Source organism: Seriola aureovittata, chromosome 13 (genome assembly GCF_021018895.1).
Source record: "Seriola aureovittata isolate HTS-2021-v1 ecotype China chromosome 13, ASM2101889v1, whole genome shotgun sequence".
In the NCBI taxonomy this organism is placed as follows: domain Eukaryota; kingdom Metazoa; phylum Chordata; class Actinopteri; order Carangiformes; family Carangidae; genus Seriola; species Seriola aureovittata.
The window spans coordinates 1393511-1415512 of NC_079376.1; the positions used below are offsets into that span (position 1 = coordinate 1393511).

General features: G+C 31.2%; 1 protein-coding gene across 3 annotated transcripts in view; it reads left to right on the forward strand.

The window, feature by feature from the left end:
* The window catches only part of coch (coagulation factor C homolog, cochlin (Limulus polyphemus)), a 30579-nt gene extending 10354 nt beyond the window's left edge, over window positions 1-20225 (forward strand). For all 3 annotated transcript variants that reach the window (XM_056392727.1, XM_056392728.1, XM_056392729.1), the window contains 7 exons: window positions 14882-14985; window positions 15165-15391; window positions 15510-15624; window positions 15973-16116; window positions 16200-16356; window positions 16590-16684; window positions 16784-20225. In XM_056392727.1, the coding sequence (XP_056248702.1) occupies window positions 14882-14985; window positions 15165-15391; window positions 15510-15624; window positions 15973-16116; window positions 16200-16356; window positions 16590-16684; window positions 16784-16956 (1015 nt within the window). In that variant the 3' untranslated portion in view covers window positions 16957-20225. The remainder of the gene's footprint in view (window positions 1-14881; window positions 14986-15164; window positions 15392-15509; window positions 15625-15972; window positions 16117-16199; window positions 16357-16589; window positions 16685-16783) is intronic.
* The last annotated feature ends 1777 nt before the right edge of the window (window positions 20226-22002 follow it).

The following is a 22002-nucleotide window of genomic DNA, read 5'->3' on the forward strand; positions in this document are numbered from 1 at the left end:
TTATGACATATTATACTATGAAGTTTTATGCCTTACTATGCCATGACGTTTTTTGACGTTTTTTGACGTTTTTATGACATATTATACTATGAAGTTTTATGCCTTACTATACTATGACGTTTTTATGCCTTACTATACTATGAAGTTTTATGCCTTACTATGCTATGACGTTTTTTGACATTTTTATGCCATACTATACTATGATGTTTTTTGACATTTTTATGACATATTATAATATGACGTTTTTATGCCTTACTATGCTATGACGTTTTTTGACGTTTTTTGCCATACTATACTATGATGTTTTTTGACATTTTTATGACATATTATAATATGACGTTTTTATGCCTTACTATACTATGATGTTTTTTGACATTTTTATGACATATTATAATATGACGTTTTTATGCCTTACTATACTATGAAGTTTTATGCCTTACTATGCCATGACGTTTTTTGACATTTTTATGACATATTATACTATGACGTTTTTATGCCATACTATACTATGATGTTTTTTGACATTTTTATGACATATTATACTATGACGTTTTTATGCCTTACTATACTATGAAGTTTTATGCCTTAGTATGCTATGACGTTTTTTGACATTTTTGTGCCATACTATACTATGACGTTTTTTGACATTTTTATGCCATACTATACTATGACGTTTTTTGACATTTTTATGCCATACTATACGATGACGTTTTTTGACATTTTTATGCCATACTATACGATGACGTTTTTTGACATTTTTATGCCATACTATACGATGACGTTTTTTGACATTTTTGTGCCATACTATACTATGATGTTTTTTGACATTTTTATGACATATTATACTATGACGTTTTTATGCCTTACTATACTATGAAGTTTTATGCCTTACTATGCTATGACGTTTTTTGACATTTTTGTGCCATACTATACTATGATGTTTTTTGACATTTTTATGACATATTATACTATGACGTTTTTATGCCTTACTATACTATGAAGTTTTATGCCTTACTATGCTATGACGTTTTTTGACATTTTTGTGCCATACTATACTATGATGTTTTTTGACATTTTTATGACATATTATACTATGACGTTTTTATGCCATACTATACTATGACGTTTTTTGACATTTTTATGCCATACTATACGATGACGTTTTTTGACATTTTTATGCCATACTATACTATGATGTTTTTTGACATTTTTATACATATTATGCGATGACGTTTTTATACCTTACTATACTATGAAGTTTTTTGACATTTTTATGACATATTATAATATGACGTTTTTATGCCTTACTATGCTATGATGTTTTTTGACATTTTTATGGCATATTATACTATGACGTTTTTAAGCCTTACTATACTATGACGTTTTATGCCTTACTATGCTATGACATTTTTTGACGTTTTTATGCCTTACTATGCTATGACGTTTTTTGACATTTTTGTGCCTTACTATACAATGACGTTTTAATGTCTTACTATACTATGAAGTTTTTATGCGTTACTATACGATTAAGTTTTTATGCCTTACTATATTATGATGTTTTTTGACTTTTTTTTTTTTAAGTATATTTTTTGGGCTTTTTATGCTTTTATTTGACATGACAGTAGAGAGACAAGAAATGGGGAGGCAGAGAGGGGGAATGACATGCAGTAAAAAGCCGTCCCATGCGGGACTCGAACCAGGGCCGACTACTGTCAAGCCTGTAGCCTCGACACATGGGGCGACTGCTTAGACCATTACGCTACGCAACGACCCTGATTATGACATATTATACCATGACGTTTTCATGCCTTACTATACTATGAAGTTTTATGCCTTCCTATGCTATGACGTTTTTTGACGTTTTTATGCCTTACTATACGATGACGTTTTTTGACGTTTTTTGACGTTTTTATGACATATTATACTATGACGTTTTTATGCTTTACTATACTATGACGTTTTATGCCTTCATATGCTATGACGTTTTTTGACATTTTTATGCCATACTATACAATGACGTTTTAATGTCTTACTATACGATTAAGTTTTTATGCCTTACTATATTATGACGTTTTTATGCGTTACTCTACTATGAAGTTTTTATGCCTTACTATATTACTATATGACGTTTTTTGACATTTTTATGCCTTACTATACGATGACGTTTTTTGACATTTTTTTTTTTAAGTATATTTTTTGGGCTTTTTATGCCTTTATTTGACATGACAGTAGAGAGACAAGAAATGGGGAGGCAGAGAGGGGGAATGACATGCAGTAAAAAGCCGTCCCATGCGGGACTCGAACCGGGGCCGACTACTGTCAAGCCTGTAGCCTCGACACATGGGGCGACTGCTTAGACCATTACGCTACGCAACGACCCTGATTATGACATATTATACTATGACGTTTTTATGCCTTACTATACTATGAAGTTTTATGCCTTCCTATGCTATGACGTTTTTTGACGTTTTTATGCCTTACTATGCCATGACGTTTTTTGACATTTTTATGCCTTACTATACGATGACGTTTTCATGCCTTCCTATGCTATGACGTTTTTTGACGTTTTTATGCCTTACTATACTATGACGTTTTATGCCTTCCTATGCTATGACGTTTTTTGACATTTTTATGCCTTACTATACGATGATGTTTTTTGACATTTTTATGACATATTATACGATGACGTTTTTATGCCTTACTATACTATGACGTTTTATGCCATACTATACTATGATGTTTTTTGACATTTTTATACATATTATGCGATGACGTTTTTATGCCTTACTATACTATGACGTTTTTTGACGTTTTTATGACATATTATACTATGAAGTTTTATGCCTTACTATGCTATGACGTTTTTTGACGTTTTTATGCCTTACTATGCCATGACGTTTTTTTACGTTTTTATGACATATTATACTATGAAGTTTTATGCCTTACTATACTATGACGTTTTTATGCCTTACTATACGATGATGTTTTTTGACGTTTTTTGCCATACTATACTATGATGTTTTTTGACATTTTTATGACATATTATACTATGACGTTTTTATGCCTTACTATGCTATGACGTTTTTTGACGTTTTTTGCCATACTATACTATGATGTTTTTTGACATTTTTATGACATATTATACTATGACGTTTTTATGCCTTACTATACTATGAAGTTTTATGCCATACTATACGATGACGTTTTTTGACATTTTTATGCCATACTATACTATGATGTTTTTTGACATTTTTATACATATTATGCGATGACGTTTTTATGCCTTACTATACTATGACGTTTTTTGACATTTTTATGACATATTATAATATGACGTTTTTATGCCTTACTATACTATGACGTTTTTTGACGTTTTTTGCCATACTATACTATGATGTTTTTTGACATTTTTATGGCATATTATACTATGACGTTTTTAAGCCTTACTATACTATGAAGTTTTATGCCTTACTATGCTATGACATTTTTTGACGTTTTTATGCCTTACTATGCTATGACGTTTTTTGACATTTTTATGCCTTACTATACGATGATGTTTTTATGCCTTACTATACTATGAAGTTTTATGCCATACTATACTATGACGTTTTTTTGACATTTTTATGCCTTACTATACTATGATGTTTTTTGACATTTTTTGCCATACAATACTATGATGTTTTTTGACATTTTTATGACATATTATACGATGACGTTTTTATGCGTTACTATACTATGATGATTTTTGACATTTTTATGACATATTATAATATGACGTTTTTATGCCTTACTATGCTATGATGTTTTTTGACGTTTTTTGCCATACTATACTATGATGTTTTTTGACATTTTTATGACATATTATACGATGACGTTTTTATGCGTTAATATACTATGACGATTTTTGTACCATACTATACTATGACTTTTTTTTACGTTTTTCTGCCATACTTATACTATGACGTTTTTTGACATTTTTATGCCATACTATACTATGATCTTTTTTGACATTTTTATGACATATTATATGATGACGTTTTTATGCCTTACTATACTATGATGTTTTTTGACGTTTTTATGACATATTATACTATGACGTTTTGTGACGTTTTTATGCCTTACTATACTATGACGTTTTTTGACATTTTATGCTATACTATACTATGATGTTTTTTGACATTTTTATGACATATTATACTATGACGTTTTTATGCCTTACTATACTATGATGTTTTTTGACGTTTTTATGACATATTATACGATGACGTTTTTATGCGTTACTATACTATGATGATTTTTGTACCATACTATACTATGACGTTTTTTTACGTTTTTATGACATATTATACTATGACGTTTTTATGCGTTACTATACGATGACGTTTTTTGACATTTTTATGCCATACTATACTATGATGTTTTTTGACATTTTTATGACATATTATACTATGACGTTTTTATGCCTTACTATACTATGAAGTTTTATGCCTTAGTATGCTATGACGTTTTTTGACATTTTTGTGCCATACTATACTATGATGTTTTTTGACATTTTTATGACATATTATACTATGACGTTTTTATGCCTTACTATACTATGAAGTTTTATGCCTTACTATGCTATGACGTTTTTTGACATTTTTGTGCCATACTATACTATGATGTTTTTTGACATTTTTATGACATATTATACTATGACGTTTTTATGCCTTACTATACTATGAAGTTTTATGCCTTACTATGCTATGACGTTTTTTGACATTTTTGTGCCATACTATACTATGATGTTTTTTGACATTTTTATGACATATTATACTATGACGTTTTTATGCCATACTATACTATGACGTTTTTTGACATTTTTATGCCATACTATACGATGATGTTTTTTGACATTTTTATGCCATACTATACTATGATGTTTTTTGACATTTTTATACATATTATGCGATGACGTTTTTATACCTTACTATACTATGAAGTTTTTTGACATTTTTATGACATATTATAATATGACGTTTTTATGCCTTACTATGCTATGATGTTTTTTGACATTTTTATGGCATATTATACTATGACGTTTTTAAGCCTTACTATACTATGAAGTTTTATGCCTTACTATGCTATGACATTTTTTGACGTTTTTATGCCTTACTATGCTATGACGTTTTTTGACATTTTTATGCCTTACTATACGATGATGTTTTTATGTCTTACTATACTATGAAGTTTTTATGCGTTACTATACGATTAAGTTTTTATGCCTTACTATATTATGATGTTTTTTGACTTTTTTTTTTTTAAGTATATTTTTTGGGCTTTTTATGCTTTTATTTGACATGACAGTAGAGAGACAAGAAATGGGGAGGCAGAGAGGGGGAATGACATGCAGTAAAAAGCCGTCCCATGCGGGACTCGAACCAGGGCCGACTACTGTCAAGCCTGTAGCCTCGACACATGGGGCGACTGCTTAGACCATTACGCTACGCAACGACCCTGATTATGACATATTATACGATGACGTTTTCATGCCTTACTATACTATGAGTTTTATGCCTTCCTATACTATGACGTTTTTTGACGTTTTTATGCCTTACTATACGATGACGTTTTTTGACGTTTTTTGACGTTTTTTATGACATATTATACTATGACGTTTTTTTACGTTTTTATGCTTTACTATACTATGACGTTTTATGCCTTCATATGCTATGACGTTTTTTGACATTTTTATGCCATACTATACAATGACGTTTTAATGTCTTACTATACTATGAAGTTTTTATGCGTTACTATACGATTAAGTTTTTATGCCTTACTATATTATGACGTTTTTATGCGTTACTCTACTATGAAGTTTTTATGCCTTACTATATTACTATATGACGTTTTTTGACATTTTTATGCCTTACTATACGATGACGTTTTTTGACATTTTTTTTTTTAAGTATATTTTTGGGGCTTTTTATGCCTTTATTTGACATGACAGTAGAGAGACAAGAAATGGGGAGGCAGAGAGGGGGAATGACATGCAGTAAAAAGCCATCCGATGCGGGACTCGAACCAGGGCAGACTACTGTCAAGACTGTAGCCTCTACACATGGGGGATTGCTTAGACCATTACGCTACGCAACGACCCTGATTATGACATATTATACTATGACGTTTTTATGCCTTACTATACTATGAAGTTTTATGCCTTCCTATGCTATGACGTTTTTTGACGTTTTTATGCCTTACTATGCCATGACGTTTTTTGACATTTTTATGCCTTACTATACGATGACGTTTTCATGCCTTCCTATGCTATGACGTTTTTTGACGTTTTTTGACGTTTTTATGCCTTACTATACTATGACGTTTTCATGCCTTCCTATACTATGACGTTTTTTGACATTTTTATGCCTTACTATACGATGATGTTTTTTGACATTTTTATGACATATTATACGATGACGTTTTTATGCCTTACTATACTATGACGTTTTATGCCATACTATACTATGATGTTTTTTGACATTTTTATACATATTATGCGATGACGTTTTTATGCCTGACTATACTATGACGTTTTTTGACGTTTTTCTGACATATTATACTATGAAGTTTTATGCCTTACTATGCTATGACGTTTTTTGACGTTTTTATGCCTTACTATGCCATGACGTTTTTTTACGTTTTTATGACATATTATACTATGAAGTTTTATGCCTTACTATACTATGACGTTTTTATGCCTTACTATACGATGATGTTTTTTGACGTTTTTTGCCATACTATACTATGATGTTTTTTGACATTTTTATGACATATTATACTATGACGTTTTTATGCCTTACTATGCTATGACGTTTTTTGACGTTTTTTGCCATACTATACTATGATGTTTTTTGACATTTTTATGACATATTATACTATGACGTTTTTATGCCTTACTATACTATGAAGTTTTATGCCTTACTATGCTATGACGTTTTTTGACATTTTTGTGCCATACTTATACTATGACGTTTTTTGACATTTTTATGCCATACTATACTATGATGTTTTTTGACATTTTTATGACATATTATATGATGACGTTTTTATGCCTTACTATACTATGAAGTTTTATGCCATACTATACGATGACGTTTTTTGACATTTTTATGCCATACTATACTATGATGTTTTTTGACATTTTTATACATATTATGCGATGACGTTTTTATGCCTTACTATACTATGAAGTTTTTTGACATTTTTATGACATATTATAATATGACGTTTTTATGCCTTACTATGCTATGATGTTTTTTGACGTTTTTTGCCATACTATACTATGATGTTTTTTGACATTTTTATGGCATATTATACTATGACGTTTTTAAGCCTTACTATACTATGAAGTTTTTTGACATTTTTATGACATATTATAATATGACGTTTTTATGCCTTACTATGCTATGATGTTTTTTGACGTTTTTTGCCATACTATACTATGATGTTTTTTGACATTTTTATGGCATATTATACTATGACGTTTTTAAGCCTTACTATAATATGAAGTTTTATGCCTTACTATGCTATGACATTTTTTGACGTTTTTATGCCTTACTATGCTATGACGTTTTTTGACATTTTTATGCCTTACTATACGATGATGTTTTTATGCCTTACTATACTATGAAGTTTTATGCCATACTATACTATGACGTTTTTTTTACGTTTTTATGCATTACTATACTATGATGATTTTTGACATTTTTATGACATATTATAATATGACGTTTTTATGCCTTACTATGCTATGATGTTTTTTGACGTTTTTTGCCATACTATACTATGATGTTTTTTGACATTTTTATGACATATTATACGATGACGTTTTTATGCGTTAATATACTATGACGATTTTTGTACCATACTATACTATGACTTTTTTTTACGTTTTTATGCCATACTTATACTATGACGTTTTTTGACATTTTTATGCCATACTATACTATGATGTTTTTTGACATTTTTATGACATATTATACGATGACGTTTTTATGCCTTACTATACTATGATGTTTTTTGACGTTTTTATGCCATACTATACTATGATGTTTTTTGACGTTTTTATGCCTTACTATACTATGACGTTTTTTGACATTTTTATGCCATACTATACTATGATGTTTTTTGACATTTTTATGACATATTATACTATGACGTTTTTATGCCTTACTATACTATGATGTTTTTTGACATTTTTATGACATATTATACGATGACGTTTTTATGCGTTACTATACTATGATGATTTTTGTACCATACTATACTATGACGTTTTTTTACGTTTTTATGACATATTATACTATGACGTTTTTATGCGTTACTATACTATGATGTTTTTTGACATTTTTATGACATATTATAATATGACGTTTTTATGCGGTACTATACTATGATGTTTTTTGACATTTTTATGACATATTATAATATGACGTTTTTATGCCTTACTATGCTATGATGTTTTTTGACGTTTTTTGCCATACTATACTATGATGTTTTTTGACATTTTTATGACATATTATACGATGACGTTTTTATGCCTTACTATACTATGACGTTTTTTGACATTTTTATGCCATACTATACTATGATGTTTTTTGACATTTTTTGCCATACTATACTATGATGTTTTTTGACATTTTTATGGATATTATACGATGACGTTTTCATGCCTTACTATACTATGACGTTTTTTGACATTTTTATGCAACATTATACGATGACGTTTTTATGCGGTACTATACTATGATGATTTTTGACATTTTTATGACGTATTATAATATGACGTTTTTATACCTTACTATGCTATGATGTTTTTTGACGTTTTTTGCCATACTATACTATGATGTTTTTTGACATTTTTATGACATATTATACGATGACGTTTTTATGCGTTAATATACTATGATGATTTTTGTACCATACTATACTATGACTTTTTTTTACGTTTTTCTGCCATACTTATACTATGACGTTTTTTGACATTTTTATGCCTTACTATACGATGACGTTTTTTGACGTTTTTATGCCTTACTATGCTATGACGTTTTTTGACATTTTTGTGCCATACTTATACTATGACGTTTTTTGACATTTTTATGCCTTACTATGCTATGACGTTTTTTGACATTTTTATGCCTTACTATACTATGATGTTTTTTGACATTTTTATGCCTTACTATACTATGATGTTTTTTGACATTTTTATGACATATTATATGATGACGTTTTTATGCCTTACTATACTATGAAGTTTTATGCCACACTATACTATGACGTTTTTTGACATTTTTATGCCTTACTATACTATGACGTTTTTTGACATTTTTATGACATATTATACGATGACGTTTTTAAGCCTTACTATACTATGAAGTTTTATGCCTTACTATGCTATGACGTTTTTTGACGTTTTTATGCCATACTATACTATGATGTTTTTTGACATTTTTATGACATATTATACGATGACGTTTTTATGCCTTACTATACTATGAAGTTTTATGCCATACTATACTATGACGTTTTTTGACATTTTTATGCCATACTATACGATTGTTTTTTGACATTTTTATGCCTTACTATACTATGATGTTTTTTGACATTTTTATGACATATTATACGATGACGTTTTTATGCCTTACTATACTATGATGTTTTTTGACATTTTTATGACATATTATACTATTACATGTTATTCCATACTATACTATGACGTTTTCATGCCATACTATACTATGATGTTTTTTGACATTTTTATGACATTATAATATGACGTTTTTATGCCTCACTATGCTATGATATTTTTTGACGTTTTTATGCCTTACTATGCTATGATGTTTTTTTTACATTTTTATGACATATTCTACGATGACGTTTTTATGCCTTACTATACTATGAAGTTTTATGCCTTACTATGCTTTGACATTTTTTAACGTTTTTATGCCTTACTATGCTATGACGTTTTTTGACATTTTTATGACATATTATACGATGACGTTTTTATGCGTTACTATACTATGATGATTTTTGACATTTTTATGACATATTATAATATGACGTTTTTATGCCTTACTATGCTATGATGTTTTTTGACGTTTTTTGACATTTTTGTGCCATACTTATACTATGATGTTTTTTGACATTTTTATGACATATTATACGATGACGTTTTTATGCCTTACTATACTATGATGATTTTTGACATTTTTATGACATATTATAATATGATGTTTTTATGCCTTACTATGCTATGATGTTTTTTGACGTTTTTTGCCATACTATACTATGATGTTTTTTGACATTTTTATGACATATTATACGATGACGTTTTTATGCGTTAATATACTATGATGATTTTTGTACCATACTATACAATGACTTTTTTTTACGTTTTTCTGCCATACTTATACTATGACGTTTTTTGACATTTTTATGCCTTACTATACGATGACGTTTTTTGACGTTTTTATGCCTTACTATACTATGATGTTTTTTGACATTTTTATGACATATTATATGATGACGTTTTTATGCCTTACTATACTATGATGTTTTTTGACATTTTTATGACATATTATATGATGACGTTTTTATGCCTTACTATACTTTGAAGTTTTATGCCATACTATACTATGACGTTTTTTGACATTTTTATATATATTATGCGATGACGTTTTTATGCCTTACTATACTATGACGTTTTTTGACATTTTTATGCCATACTATACTATGATGTTTTTTGACATTTTTATACATATTATGCGATGACGTTTTTATGCCATACTATACTATGATGTTTTTTGACATTTTTATGACATATTATACTATGACGTTTTTATGCCTTACTATACCATGACGTTTTTATGCGTTACTATACTATGATGATTTTTATGCCATACTATACTATGATGTTTTTTGACATTTTTATGACATATTATACTATGATGTTTTTTGACATTTTTATGCCTTACTATACCATGACGTTTTTATGCGTTACTATACTATGATGATTTTTATGCCATACTATACTATGATGTTTTTTGACATTTTTATGACATATTATACTATGACGTTTTTTTACGTTTTTATGCCATACTATACTATGATGTTTTTTGACATTTTTATGACATATTATACTATGATGTTTTTATGCGTTACTATACTATGAAGTTTTTTGACATTTTTATGACATATTATACGATGACGTTTTTATGCCTTACTATACTATGATGTTTTTTGACATTTTAATGATATATTATACGATGACGTTTTTATGCCTTACTATACTATGATGTTTTTTGACATTTTTATGACATATTATAATATGACGTTTTTATGCCTTACTATGCTATGATGTTTTTTGACGTTTTTTGCCATACTATACTATGATGTTTTTTGACATTTTTATGACATATTATTCGATGACGTTTTTATGCCTTACTATACTATGATGTTTTTTGACATTTTTATGACATATTATACGATGACGTTTTTATGCCTTACTATACTATGATGTTTTTTGACATTTTTATGACATATTATACGATGACGTTTTTATGTGTTACTATACTATGACGTTTTTTGACATTTTTATGACATATTATACGATGACGTTTTTATGCCTTACTATGCTATGATGTTTTTTGACGTTTTTTGCCATACTATACTATGATGTTTTTTGACATTTTTATGACATATTATACGATGACGTTTTTATGCCTTACTATGCTATGATGTTTTTTGACGTTTTTTGCCATACTATACTATGATGTTTTTTGACATTTTTATGACATATTATACGATGACGTTTTTATGCGTTAATATACTATGATGATTTTTGTACCATATTATACAATGACTTTTTTTTACGTTTTTATGCCATACTTATACTATGACGTTTTTTGACATTTTTATGCCTTACTATACTATGATGTTTTTTGACATTTTTATACATATTATGCGATGACGTTTTTATGCCTTACTATACTATGACGTTTTATGCCATATAATACTATGACGTTTTTTGACATTTTTATACATATTATGCGATGACGTTTTTATGCCTTACTATACTATGAAGTTTTATGCCATACTATACTATGACGTTTTTTGACATTTTTATGCTATACTATACTATGATGTTTTTTGACATTTTTATACATATTATGCGATGACGTTTTTATGCCATACTATACTATGATGTTTTTTGACATTTTTATGACATATTATACGATGACGTTTTTATGCGTTACTATACTATGATGATTTTTGTACCATACTATACTATGACGTTTTTTTACGTTTTTATGACATATTATACTATGACGTTTTTATGCGTTACTATACTATGATGTTTTTTGACATTTTTATGACATATTATACGATGACGTTTTTATGCGTTACTATACTATGATGATTTTTTACGTTTTTATGACATATTATACGATGACGTTTTTAAGCCTTACTATACTATGAAGTTTTATGCCATACTATACTATGATGTTTTTTGACATTTTTATGACATATTATACTATGACGTTTTTTGACGTTTTTATGCCATACTATACTATGAAGTTTTTTGACATTTTTATGACATATTATACGATGACGTTTTTATGCCTTACTATACTATGATGTTTTTTGACATTTTTATGACATATTATACGATGACGTTTTTTGACGTTTTTATGCCATACTATACTATGAAGTTTTTTGACATTTTTATGACATATTATACGATGACGTTTTTATGCGTTACTATACTATGACGTTTTTTTACGTTTTTATGACATATTATAATATGACGTTTTTTTGACGTTTTTATGCCTTACTATACTATGAAGTTTTATGCCATACTATACTATGATGTTTTTTGACATTTTTATGACATATTATACTATGACGTTTTTTGACGTTTTTATGCCATACTATACTATGAAGTTTTTTGACATTTTTATGACATATTATACGATGACGTTTTTATGCCTTACTATACTATGATGTTTTTTGACATTTTTATGACATATTATACGATGACGTTTTTTGACGTTTTTATGCCATACTATACTATGAAGTTTTTTGACATTTTTATGACATATTATACGATGACGTTTTTATGCCTTACTATACTATGATGTTTTTTGACATTTTTATGACATATTATACTATTACGTTTTTATGACATATTATACTATTATGTTTTTATGACATATTATACTGTGACTTTTTTATACCATAGTCTACTTTGACATTTTTATGACATATTATACTATTACATGTTATTCCATACTATACTATGACGTTTTCATGCCATACTATACTATGACGTTTTTTGATATTTTTATGCCTTACTATACTATAACATTTTTATTCCTTAATTTACTGTCAGGTTTTTATGGAGTTTTATGTTTCAGTATACTATGACAGAGTATAATCAAACTCCAGGCTTGCGATTCAAACTAACAACCTTTCCGCTGTGATGCAACAAAGAGCAGATCAGACAAGTTAACACAGAGACAAAAGATGAATTATAAAACCAATTTGCGGTTTATTAGATCAGACTGAACAACAATGCGTTCAACATACATGTGTTTTTACGTACAGTTACTCATAGTTACATTTATTCATACATGTTCATACATACGTATGTCATCATTCATTTTATACAGGTAAAACAGGGCAGAATATACACACACTTATGACATAATGTACATAATATATTCTAATTAGCTAACTCACCATGACATTTTAACACTGAACATACTAAAGTGTTTTTATACCTTACTATTATTAAATTCTTTTTATGTTTTTGTACCTTGGTATACTGCGAAGTTTTTCAACGTTTCATGCATTACTTTCATACATTTTTATGACTTACAGTAATATGTTGTTTTTTGACATTTTTATGACATACTAAACTATTATGTTTGTCTTCCTTACTATATTATGTAAGAGTATATGCAAACTCCAGGTCCGGGATTCGAACCAACAACCTTTAAGCTGTGAGGCAACAAAGAGCAGATCTTATAGAATAAAAAGACAAGTAAACATAGACAAATGGATGAAATATAAGCAAATTATAGCAAATTTGTGGTATATGAAATCACACTGAACAGTACACTCCACATACATGTGTTGTTACATACAGTTGTTCATAGTTACATCTATTCATACATGTTCCTACATACGTATGTCATCATTCATTTACAGGTCTAATAGGACAAAATATATATATGTGTATACAGTATATATATATATATATATACACACACTTAGCACATAATGTACATAACATATTCTATGTACCTTACTATACTACGTTTTTTTTATGCCATACTATACTATGACATTTTCTGAAATTTTTTTGCCAAACTATACTATGACTTTTTCATAACTTACTATACTATTACTTTTTTTTTGCATTTTTATGACATATTATACTATTACATTTTATGCCTTACTTAGCTTTTAGGACTTTTTATGCCTTAGTATACTATGACTTTTTTTTTAAACTTTTTTATGACATACTATACTATAATATTTTAAATTATACTATGATGATTTATGCTTTGCTATACTATGACGCTTTTATAACTTACTTAGTTTAGGACTTTTTATGCCTTACTATACCTTTCAAGCTCAATGATTCATAAAGTCTGGGAAAGTGTGTTTGAATAGATATGTAATGTTAATGTAGATCCTCTTTATCATCAACATTTCGTGTGTGTGTGTGTGTGCGTGTGTGTGTGCGCGCGCGCGTGTGTGTGTGTGTGTGTGTGTGTGTGTGTGTGTTGTGTGTGTGTGTGTGTGTGTGTGTGTGTGTGTGTGTGTGTGTGCGCAGTGATTCTCCCAGGACTGAGTTCCTACTGACCAACTACACTCAGCCTAAAGAGCTGTTGTTTGCCATCAAGGAGCTGGCTTACCTGGGAGGAGACAGCAACATAGGTAACCCCCACACACACACACACACACACACACACACACACACACACACACACACACACACACACACACACACACACACACACACACACACTAGAAGGACATCATATCAGTGGCCAAGACTGTTGGGATATGTTGTTGCTCAATGTTAAAATTATGTTCAAATTCCTCATTAACTCCAGGTAAAGCCATCATGCACACAGCGGAGACCTTCTTCATCCAGGAGAACGGGGGAAGACGGGGCCACCCTCGGGTGATGATGGTGCTGATTGACGGGTGGCCGTCCGATGACCTGGAGCAGGCGGCTAAGTTCGCCCGAGATTCCGGCGTCAACGTCTTCCTGGTGTCTGTGGCCAAGCCGGCGCCCGAAGAGCTCGCCATGGTGCCTGACAAGGACTTTGTCAAGAAGGTTCACACTTTATTTACATTCAGCTCACAGTTTTGTTTTACTGAAATGGTTTTAATTGTGTTTCAGGAATGAAACATGTTTTCATGACAACAGAATCTCCTCCTCTCTCCGTGCGCAGGCGGTGTGTAAAGACAACGGTTTCTTCAGTTACTCCATCCCCAGCTGGTTCAGCACCACCAAACACGTCAAACCTCTCACTCAGAGACTTTGCTCGCTGGACGGCCTCCTCTGCAGTAAGACACACCTCCACAGCTGTAACACACCTGGCCTGGAAGACACAGAGGTCACTGTCTTCAGTATTTCTTTCTAGAGAGAGAAGAACCTTTACAAAAACTGTTATTTTTAGCTTCAGTGAACTTAATTAAGCCCAATAAAATGTCGAAATACATAAAGGTACAGTTAGAATACAGTTTTACCCACCAGTGTTTAAATGAAGAGACAAAACAGAACAGTAAGACAGGTATTGTTTCATTAATTAAATCCTGATATCTAGAGGTTATACTGTTCACAAAAGATCCGGTGAAAACTAACTGAAAGATTAATTGTTCATTAAAGTAATTAATTGTTTGTGTGTTTTTTAGGTAAAACCTGCTACAACTCGGTGAACATCGGTTTCCTCATTGACGGTTCGTCCAGTGTTGGTGAGGGGAACTTCCAACTGGTCCTGGACTTCCTGGCAGGAATTGCTGGCAGCTTCGATATCTCAGATGTTGGAGCTCACATTGGTCAGCGTCACGAGATGGAAACAGCTAATTAACTGATTTATTGATGAGCTGATTGGCTGATTGACTGTGTGTGGGTGTTGCAGGTGCGGTGCAGTTCACCTACGATCAGAGGCTGGAGTTCGGCCTGTCTGACCACTCCAACAAAGAGGACGCCACCAACGCTCTGAAGAGGATCCCCTACATGAGCGGAGGAACGGCAACTGGAGCAGCCATCAGCTACACCACCCAGAGACTGTTCAGGTAACATCACACCTGAGAGGTCACCTGTTGGAAGAAAAAAAAGCTTAGTTAAAGGACACTGATGATATTCTGTAACTTTATACTGAGAATAACCAACATACTCCGTCCTGTTTTTCCAAATACTCACTACGGCGCCAAATGTCAATCAATCCACCGCTGAAAACAGTCCTCCTGTTTGTTTACTGAGCCTTCTTTAAAATTAAAATAATTTATCTGTTGTTTTCCTCAACCAGGCGGACAGGACCAGGTCGCAACTTTCTCATCGTGGTGACAGATGGTCAATCGTATGACGACGTGAGAAGCCCGGCGCTGATTGCACACAAACAAGGTATTTATGTGTGATTTCAAACCACAGCAGTTTATGTTCTATTCTTTTTGTCACATCTAATTCATATCATACCTGTTTCTCCTGTCCACCAATCACCAGAAATCACCATCTACTCCGTGGGCGTTGCCTGGGCCCCCGTGGATGACCTCAGAGCGATGTCATCAGAGCCAAAGGACAGCCACACCTTCTTCACCAGAGAGTTCAACGGCCTCGCTGACTTCATCCCTCCGCTGGTCCAAGGCATCTGCCGAGACTTTGCTGAGAAAAACTAAGATCACACACACACACACACACACACACACACACACACACACACACACACACACACACACACACGTTTGTACTTCTGCACTTGTGATGACAACTTCAACCGAACCCTTAAATAGTCTGATAAAATGTCCTCACAAAGATAGAAGTTCGCATTTGTACTTCTATATTTGAGGTGCCTCAAGTCTTAATGTTCTAATAGACTCACTTTTAGTACATATTTGTATTCCTGTTATTTTGAGGACCTTTACTAACATATTATCCGGCCTGTAAACCTAAAACTGTGACTGTTTAAGAGGTGCTCTGCAGGTACAGGAACAGGTCCTCACAAACATAGCAGCACATACAGGTACTTGAGTACTTGTAAGGTCCTTCACTGACATACATCACCTGGCACCTAAACCTAAAACCCAAATCTTAAAGCTTTGAAAGGTGAGAACCAAACAAATGTCCCCATTATCCAAAATGTCCTTGCTTTGCAGAACAAAATCAAGTCCCCACAAAGACAGAAGTACAAGAGCACACACACACATTGTATATATACCATACACATATACCCACAAAACACACAGCATAGAAAGATACTCATACACCAAAAACATTTTTCTATTTAATTAAGGAGACGTTGGAAAATCATCAAATGTGATAATCATCATCAACAACAGTAGAAACCACATTCATTCACTCTTCACTCGACAGGGTTCGGGTCAAATTACTCTGAAGTGCAGCTCAAGAATTAGTAAAACTATAAAAACAAAACATAGAACGTAAAACCTGTGAGAAAATCCTTAATATCATGAAATTAATCTCCAAATTAATCTCATCAATTCTGAGCAACCTGAAGTTGAATCTTACTTTTTAAACAGATCCTAACTATGGAATGAAACTCTGCTGAATCCTTTAATGAACTGCAGATTAAAGGGAAACAAAATCACAAATAAAGATCTTCCAATTACAAAATGAATCAACTGTAACTGTAAAATAATTTATTCATAATTATAAGGTACTTTATTAAACTGCAATTATGAGAAAACTAACCCATAATTACACAAATTTGTTATAAGATCCATAACTCATAATTATAACAAAATAATCTCATAATGAAGTTTTCTGGATCTTGTGATTACAAAATAAAAATAATGTTTACACTTATTTTGTAATATCTTCTATGTTATTATTACAAGATCTGTATCTCATAATTCTGATATAAAGATTTTATAATTATGAAAATAGTTTTCTAGTTACTGTGACATCTGTATGTCACAATTAAGAGAAATATTTCATGATTATGAAATCTACATATTATTGTAGGTAAATACTTTTACCTACAGGAAATCTTTTTCATGATTATGACATCTTTATATCATAATTACAGTAATGAGATCCTCAACTTTTACATTATAATTATTAGATATGTACATAATTTAAAGACAAATTTTAATTAGTTTGTTTAATCCAAGATTGTGTATTGCTTTCTAATGATCCACGTAGGAGATCATGTTTTTACATCAACACACTATATGAGTGAACAGTGAATGAATGAGTGATTTGGGATTCACAGGATGTTGGATGATCCTCCAGATGTTCCACATGTTTATTTAACAGGGTTTCGTCTGTTCGTTGAACGTTTTGGGAAATCATCTTGTGTGTGTGTTTATCTGTCCTCCTTATTAAAGCTCTGGACAAGACACAAATGCTTTTCTTAAAATGTTTAACTGATCCTTTAGTTTCTTTAATTTCTTTTTGTAAACAGTCTCAGATAAAATCACTTTTGTTTCAGTCCATATCAGTTTGTTTCCTGAATCTGTCTTTAGACAAAAAGAAATCCTCAACCTTAAACTAGAGCATGGAGGTTTATTCTTGACCTTGGGAACATTTCTCTGTAATAAAACTTAAGGTTCACTTACTAGCTTTTTTCAGAGCTTTCAAGTTTCTTCAGCAAATGGAACTTGCTCAGGTGTTGTCACGTGACCTAAGTAAGGCACATTGGTCATGTGATAACAGGTGTTCGTTTCTGTGAGATACTACATTCGAGAAGTGAATCTAGTAAGTAAAACTTAAGTTGAGTCTATGTTATAACAGAAAAATTAATTTAAATTAACTTAAAATCAATCAGTTATTAACATGACAAAATTAAACTGTCACTGTCAATTCTCAAGTCAAGTTTCTATTTGTAACATTTAATTTTTTCATATTTTAATCATAAAAAACTGGATCAAAAGACTTGACAGAAATATCTTTCCCTCTTTGGTCCAAGATTTAAGCTCCATCCTTTTTTGTTGTTGTTGTAATTGATGTACATTTGCCAAACATGTAGATTTTTCTGTATTTTTCTTAAACTGTAATCTATAATCTTTTTTTTTTATGAGGACAGGGCCACAGCATGGCGCCGGCAGAAAACCAGACTTTGTTAAAATACGCAATTAAATCTTCACAGTTTGTTCATTTTAAACTTTTTCTGCTGTGTTTGTTTTACAAGCAGAATCAGAGGAAACCAGTTTCACAGTTTCATTCCTTTGTGTTTCTATGTGGTAAAAACAAACTCGGAATCAACCTTTTTTCTCTTGTTTAGACTTGAATAAATAATTGAATGAAATGTGCCAAATCTGTCCATCACAATGTTAAATATATTTTATTTTATGTCAGAACAAATTAAGACAAAAGAACTTTACAATATTTTTGGATTTCTACAGAACTCTGTATTTGTCATGGAGGAAAAAACAAATTGATAAATCTCTGTGCAAAATCAAACTGCACCAAATCCAAGCTGCTCATTTAATAACTTAAAATATAAAATATAGATTTAGATTGGATAAGTTCTGACAAAGACATGTCAACTATTGTTTAACTATTGTTTATCGCTATGTTCTGTTAATTTAACTGCCCAATTTATTAATAAATGCAGATGATTAAGTCTTTTCCTCATGACACATGCCAGATTCCATTGATTTCATACTCAAATAAAATGTTTGTAATTGTGGAAAAGAGCGTAAATGACCATCTTTTAAGAGTTTAAAGTCTCTGCCAGTACATTTTCATATTTTCTGAATGGGAAATGAGCAACGTGAATGGAAAGAATACAGGATGTGCTGTTTGCAGGAGGAGGTGTCAGCCTGTAAGAACACATATATAAAAATGTAAAAAAAAATAAATTTGTCTCTGTGTAAATGAAACCTCTGATGGGATTCGGGTGGTAAAAGACAATTCTGTCCTTTTTCTGTATTTATTACCTGTTTTTTTCTTGTGTTTCTCCAATAAAGAATAGTTATTTTTACAGCTTGTCCATGTCCATGTTACTGAAGCTCAGACTGTCAGACAGCGACGTGTCGCCACCTGGTGTCCAAACTGCAGATCACAGGAAACAAACAAGAATCAAATACAGTCAGAAAAGTGTAAACACATTTCACATATATCTGCTAATAAAGCAACAAACATTTTTACTTTCTATTTATGAAGATTTTTTATTCAAATCTGGAAAACAATATTCAAGGATGTTGTTTATTCTTTAAAATGAGGGACGTGGAGCATCCTGTGAAATTATACTTTAGCAGAGGTTTCAAAAATAAGGAGATAGTTCTTCTGAAACATTAAGATGATTATTACCTGGTATATACAGGTAACATCAGTATGTGGAGCTGGGACTCACCTTTTCTTCTTCTACACCCATGTTTCATGCTTCACCCGAGAGACTTAGACAATCTGAAGTTTCATTACCCAGAAATCTAAACGCTGACTCGGGTTAGTTTGACGAAGCTCTTCACAACTCTTCACTTCTGGGTCTTGCATTAGAAAGTTGTAAAATAAAAAGTTGTGTATTTGTTGTGTTTTATTTCAGTAGTTGTGGAATTCTTCAGTCGACTAACGGCCAAAAAAATCATTCATGTAATTCTTCGCATTAGATTCATATTATCAGTCTTTATTTTTTCACTTCATGTTCCATCTGTAACTGTCTGTTTATATATAAAAACATTAGTTGCACCAATTCGCTGTATCTCATTATCTTCTTCTATTTCAGCTCAGACTGTAAAACTCATGTCTTTGTCTTTCTGGTTTGAATTCATGGATTTGAGAAGTGATTTAAAAATAAAGTCAGATACTCAACATGTGTCCAAAGTCTTTAAAATGTGCAGCTGAACAGCAGAAAATGTATAATTTATACTTTTTAGTGAGCAGTTTTTTATCCAGATGAATGTACATCACTTATTGAATCTCAGCTGCCCAAACAGCAACTATCTCGTGTTTCTTTGCTTAAACTTTAAAACAATAAATTAAATTTTACCTTGTTTTTATTGTTTACACTGTTTCAAAAATCTACATTTTAAGACGTATGAAAAGGTTTTCCATGAATTTTCTCCACTAAAGTACATTTAAATTTTCATCATAAAAGTTTAGTTAAAAATAAAACAAACTTTTCTAGTTAAAAAAATAGGCAATAAAATATCTGGTCAAAAGAAAGTCGGTATTCTGTGTGTTAGCAAGCAGCTCTCAATTCAGCTGTTTTCACCTGTAAAGCATTTGACTGTGACTCTGTTACACACATTGAATTAACACTCACACTCACTTTCCAAAGCTCCTACAAATCTATAAATCTATAAGAACAGCTCAACAGGTGTTGGACTCACCTGTAAAATCAGTTTGATCATTTGTTCTTCACAGAAGCAGTTTATTCTGAAAGGAAGAGTTCATTTTGTAAAGTGGGTTTGGGTTGTTTCCATGGAAACAGATACCTTAAATGTTTTTCACGTGAAATAAAGTTTTGAAAGAACTTGAGGCATCATGGGTTCATTAATGTTATTAATGACGGTAACTTTACTTTTGAATGGATTTCAACAGGATATTCGTTCTTGTCGTTTAATAAATAGTTTGACTCCAAAAGAATTTATTTAATTATCATCACAAAACCTGGTGATTAGTTTTCGTTAGATCAGCTAATCGATGAATTGACTGACTGTTGCTGCTCTTCTGCAAAAACGAGCTCAGGTGTGACTTTGCTGGAGCTTTTATTTTGGCGGGTGTGTTCCTGTGCAGCAGAATGAGGAGGGGGCGGCAGC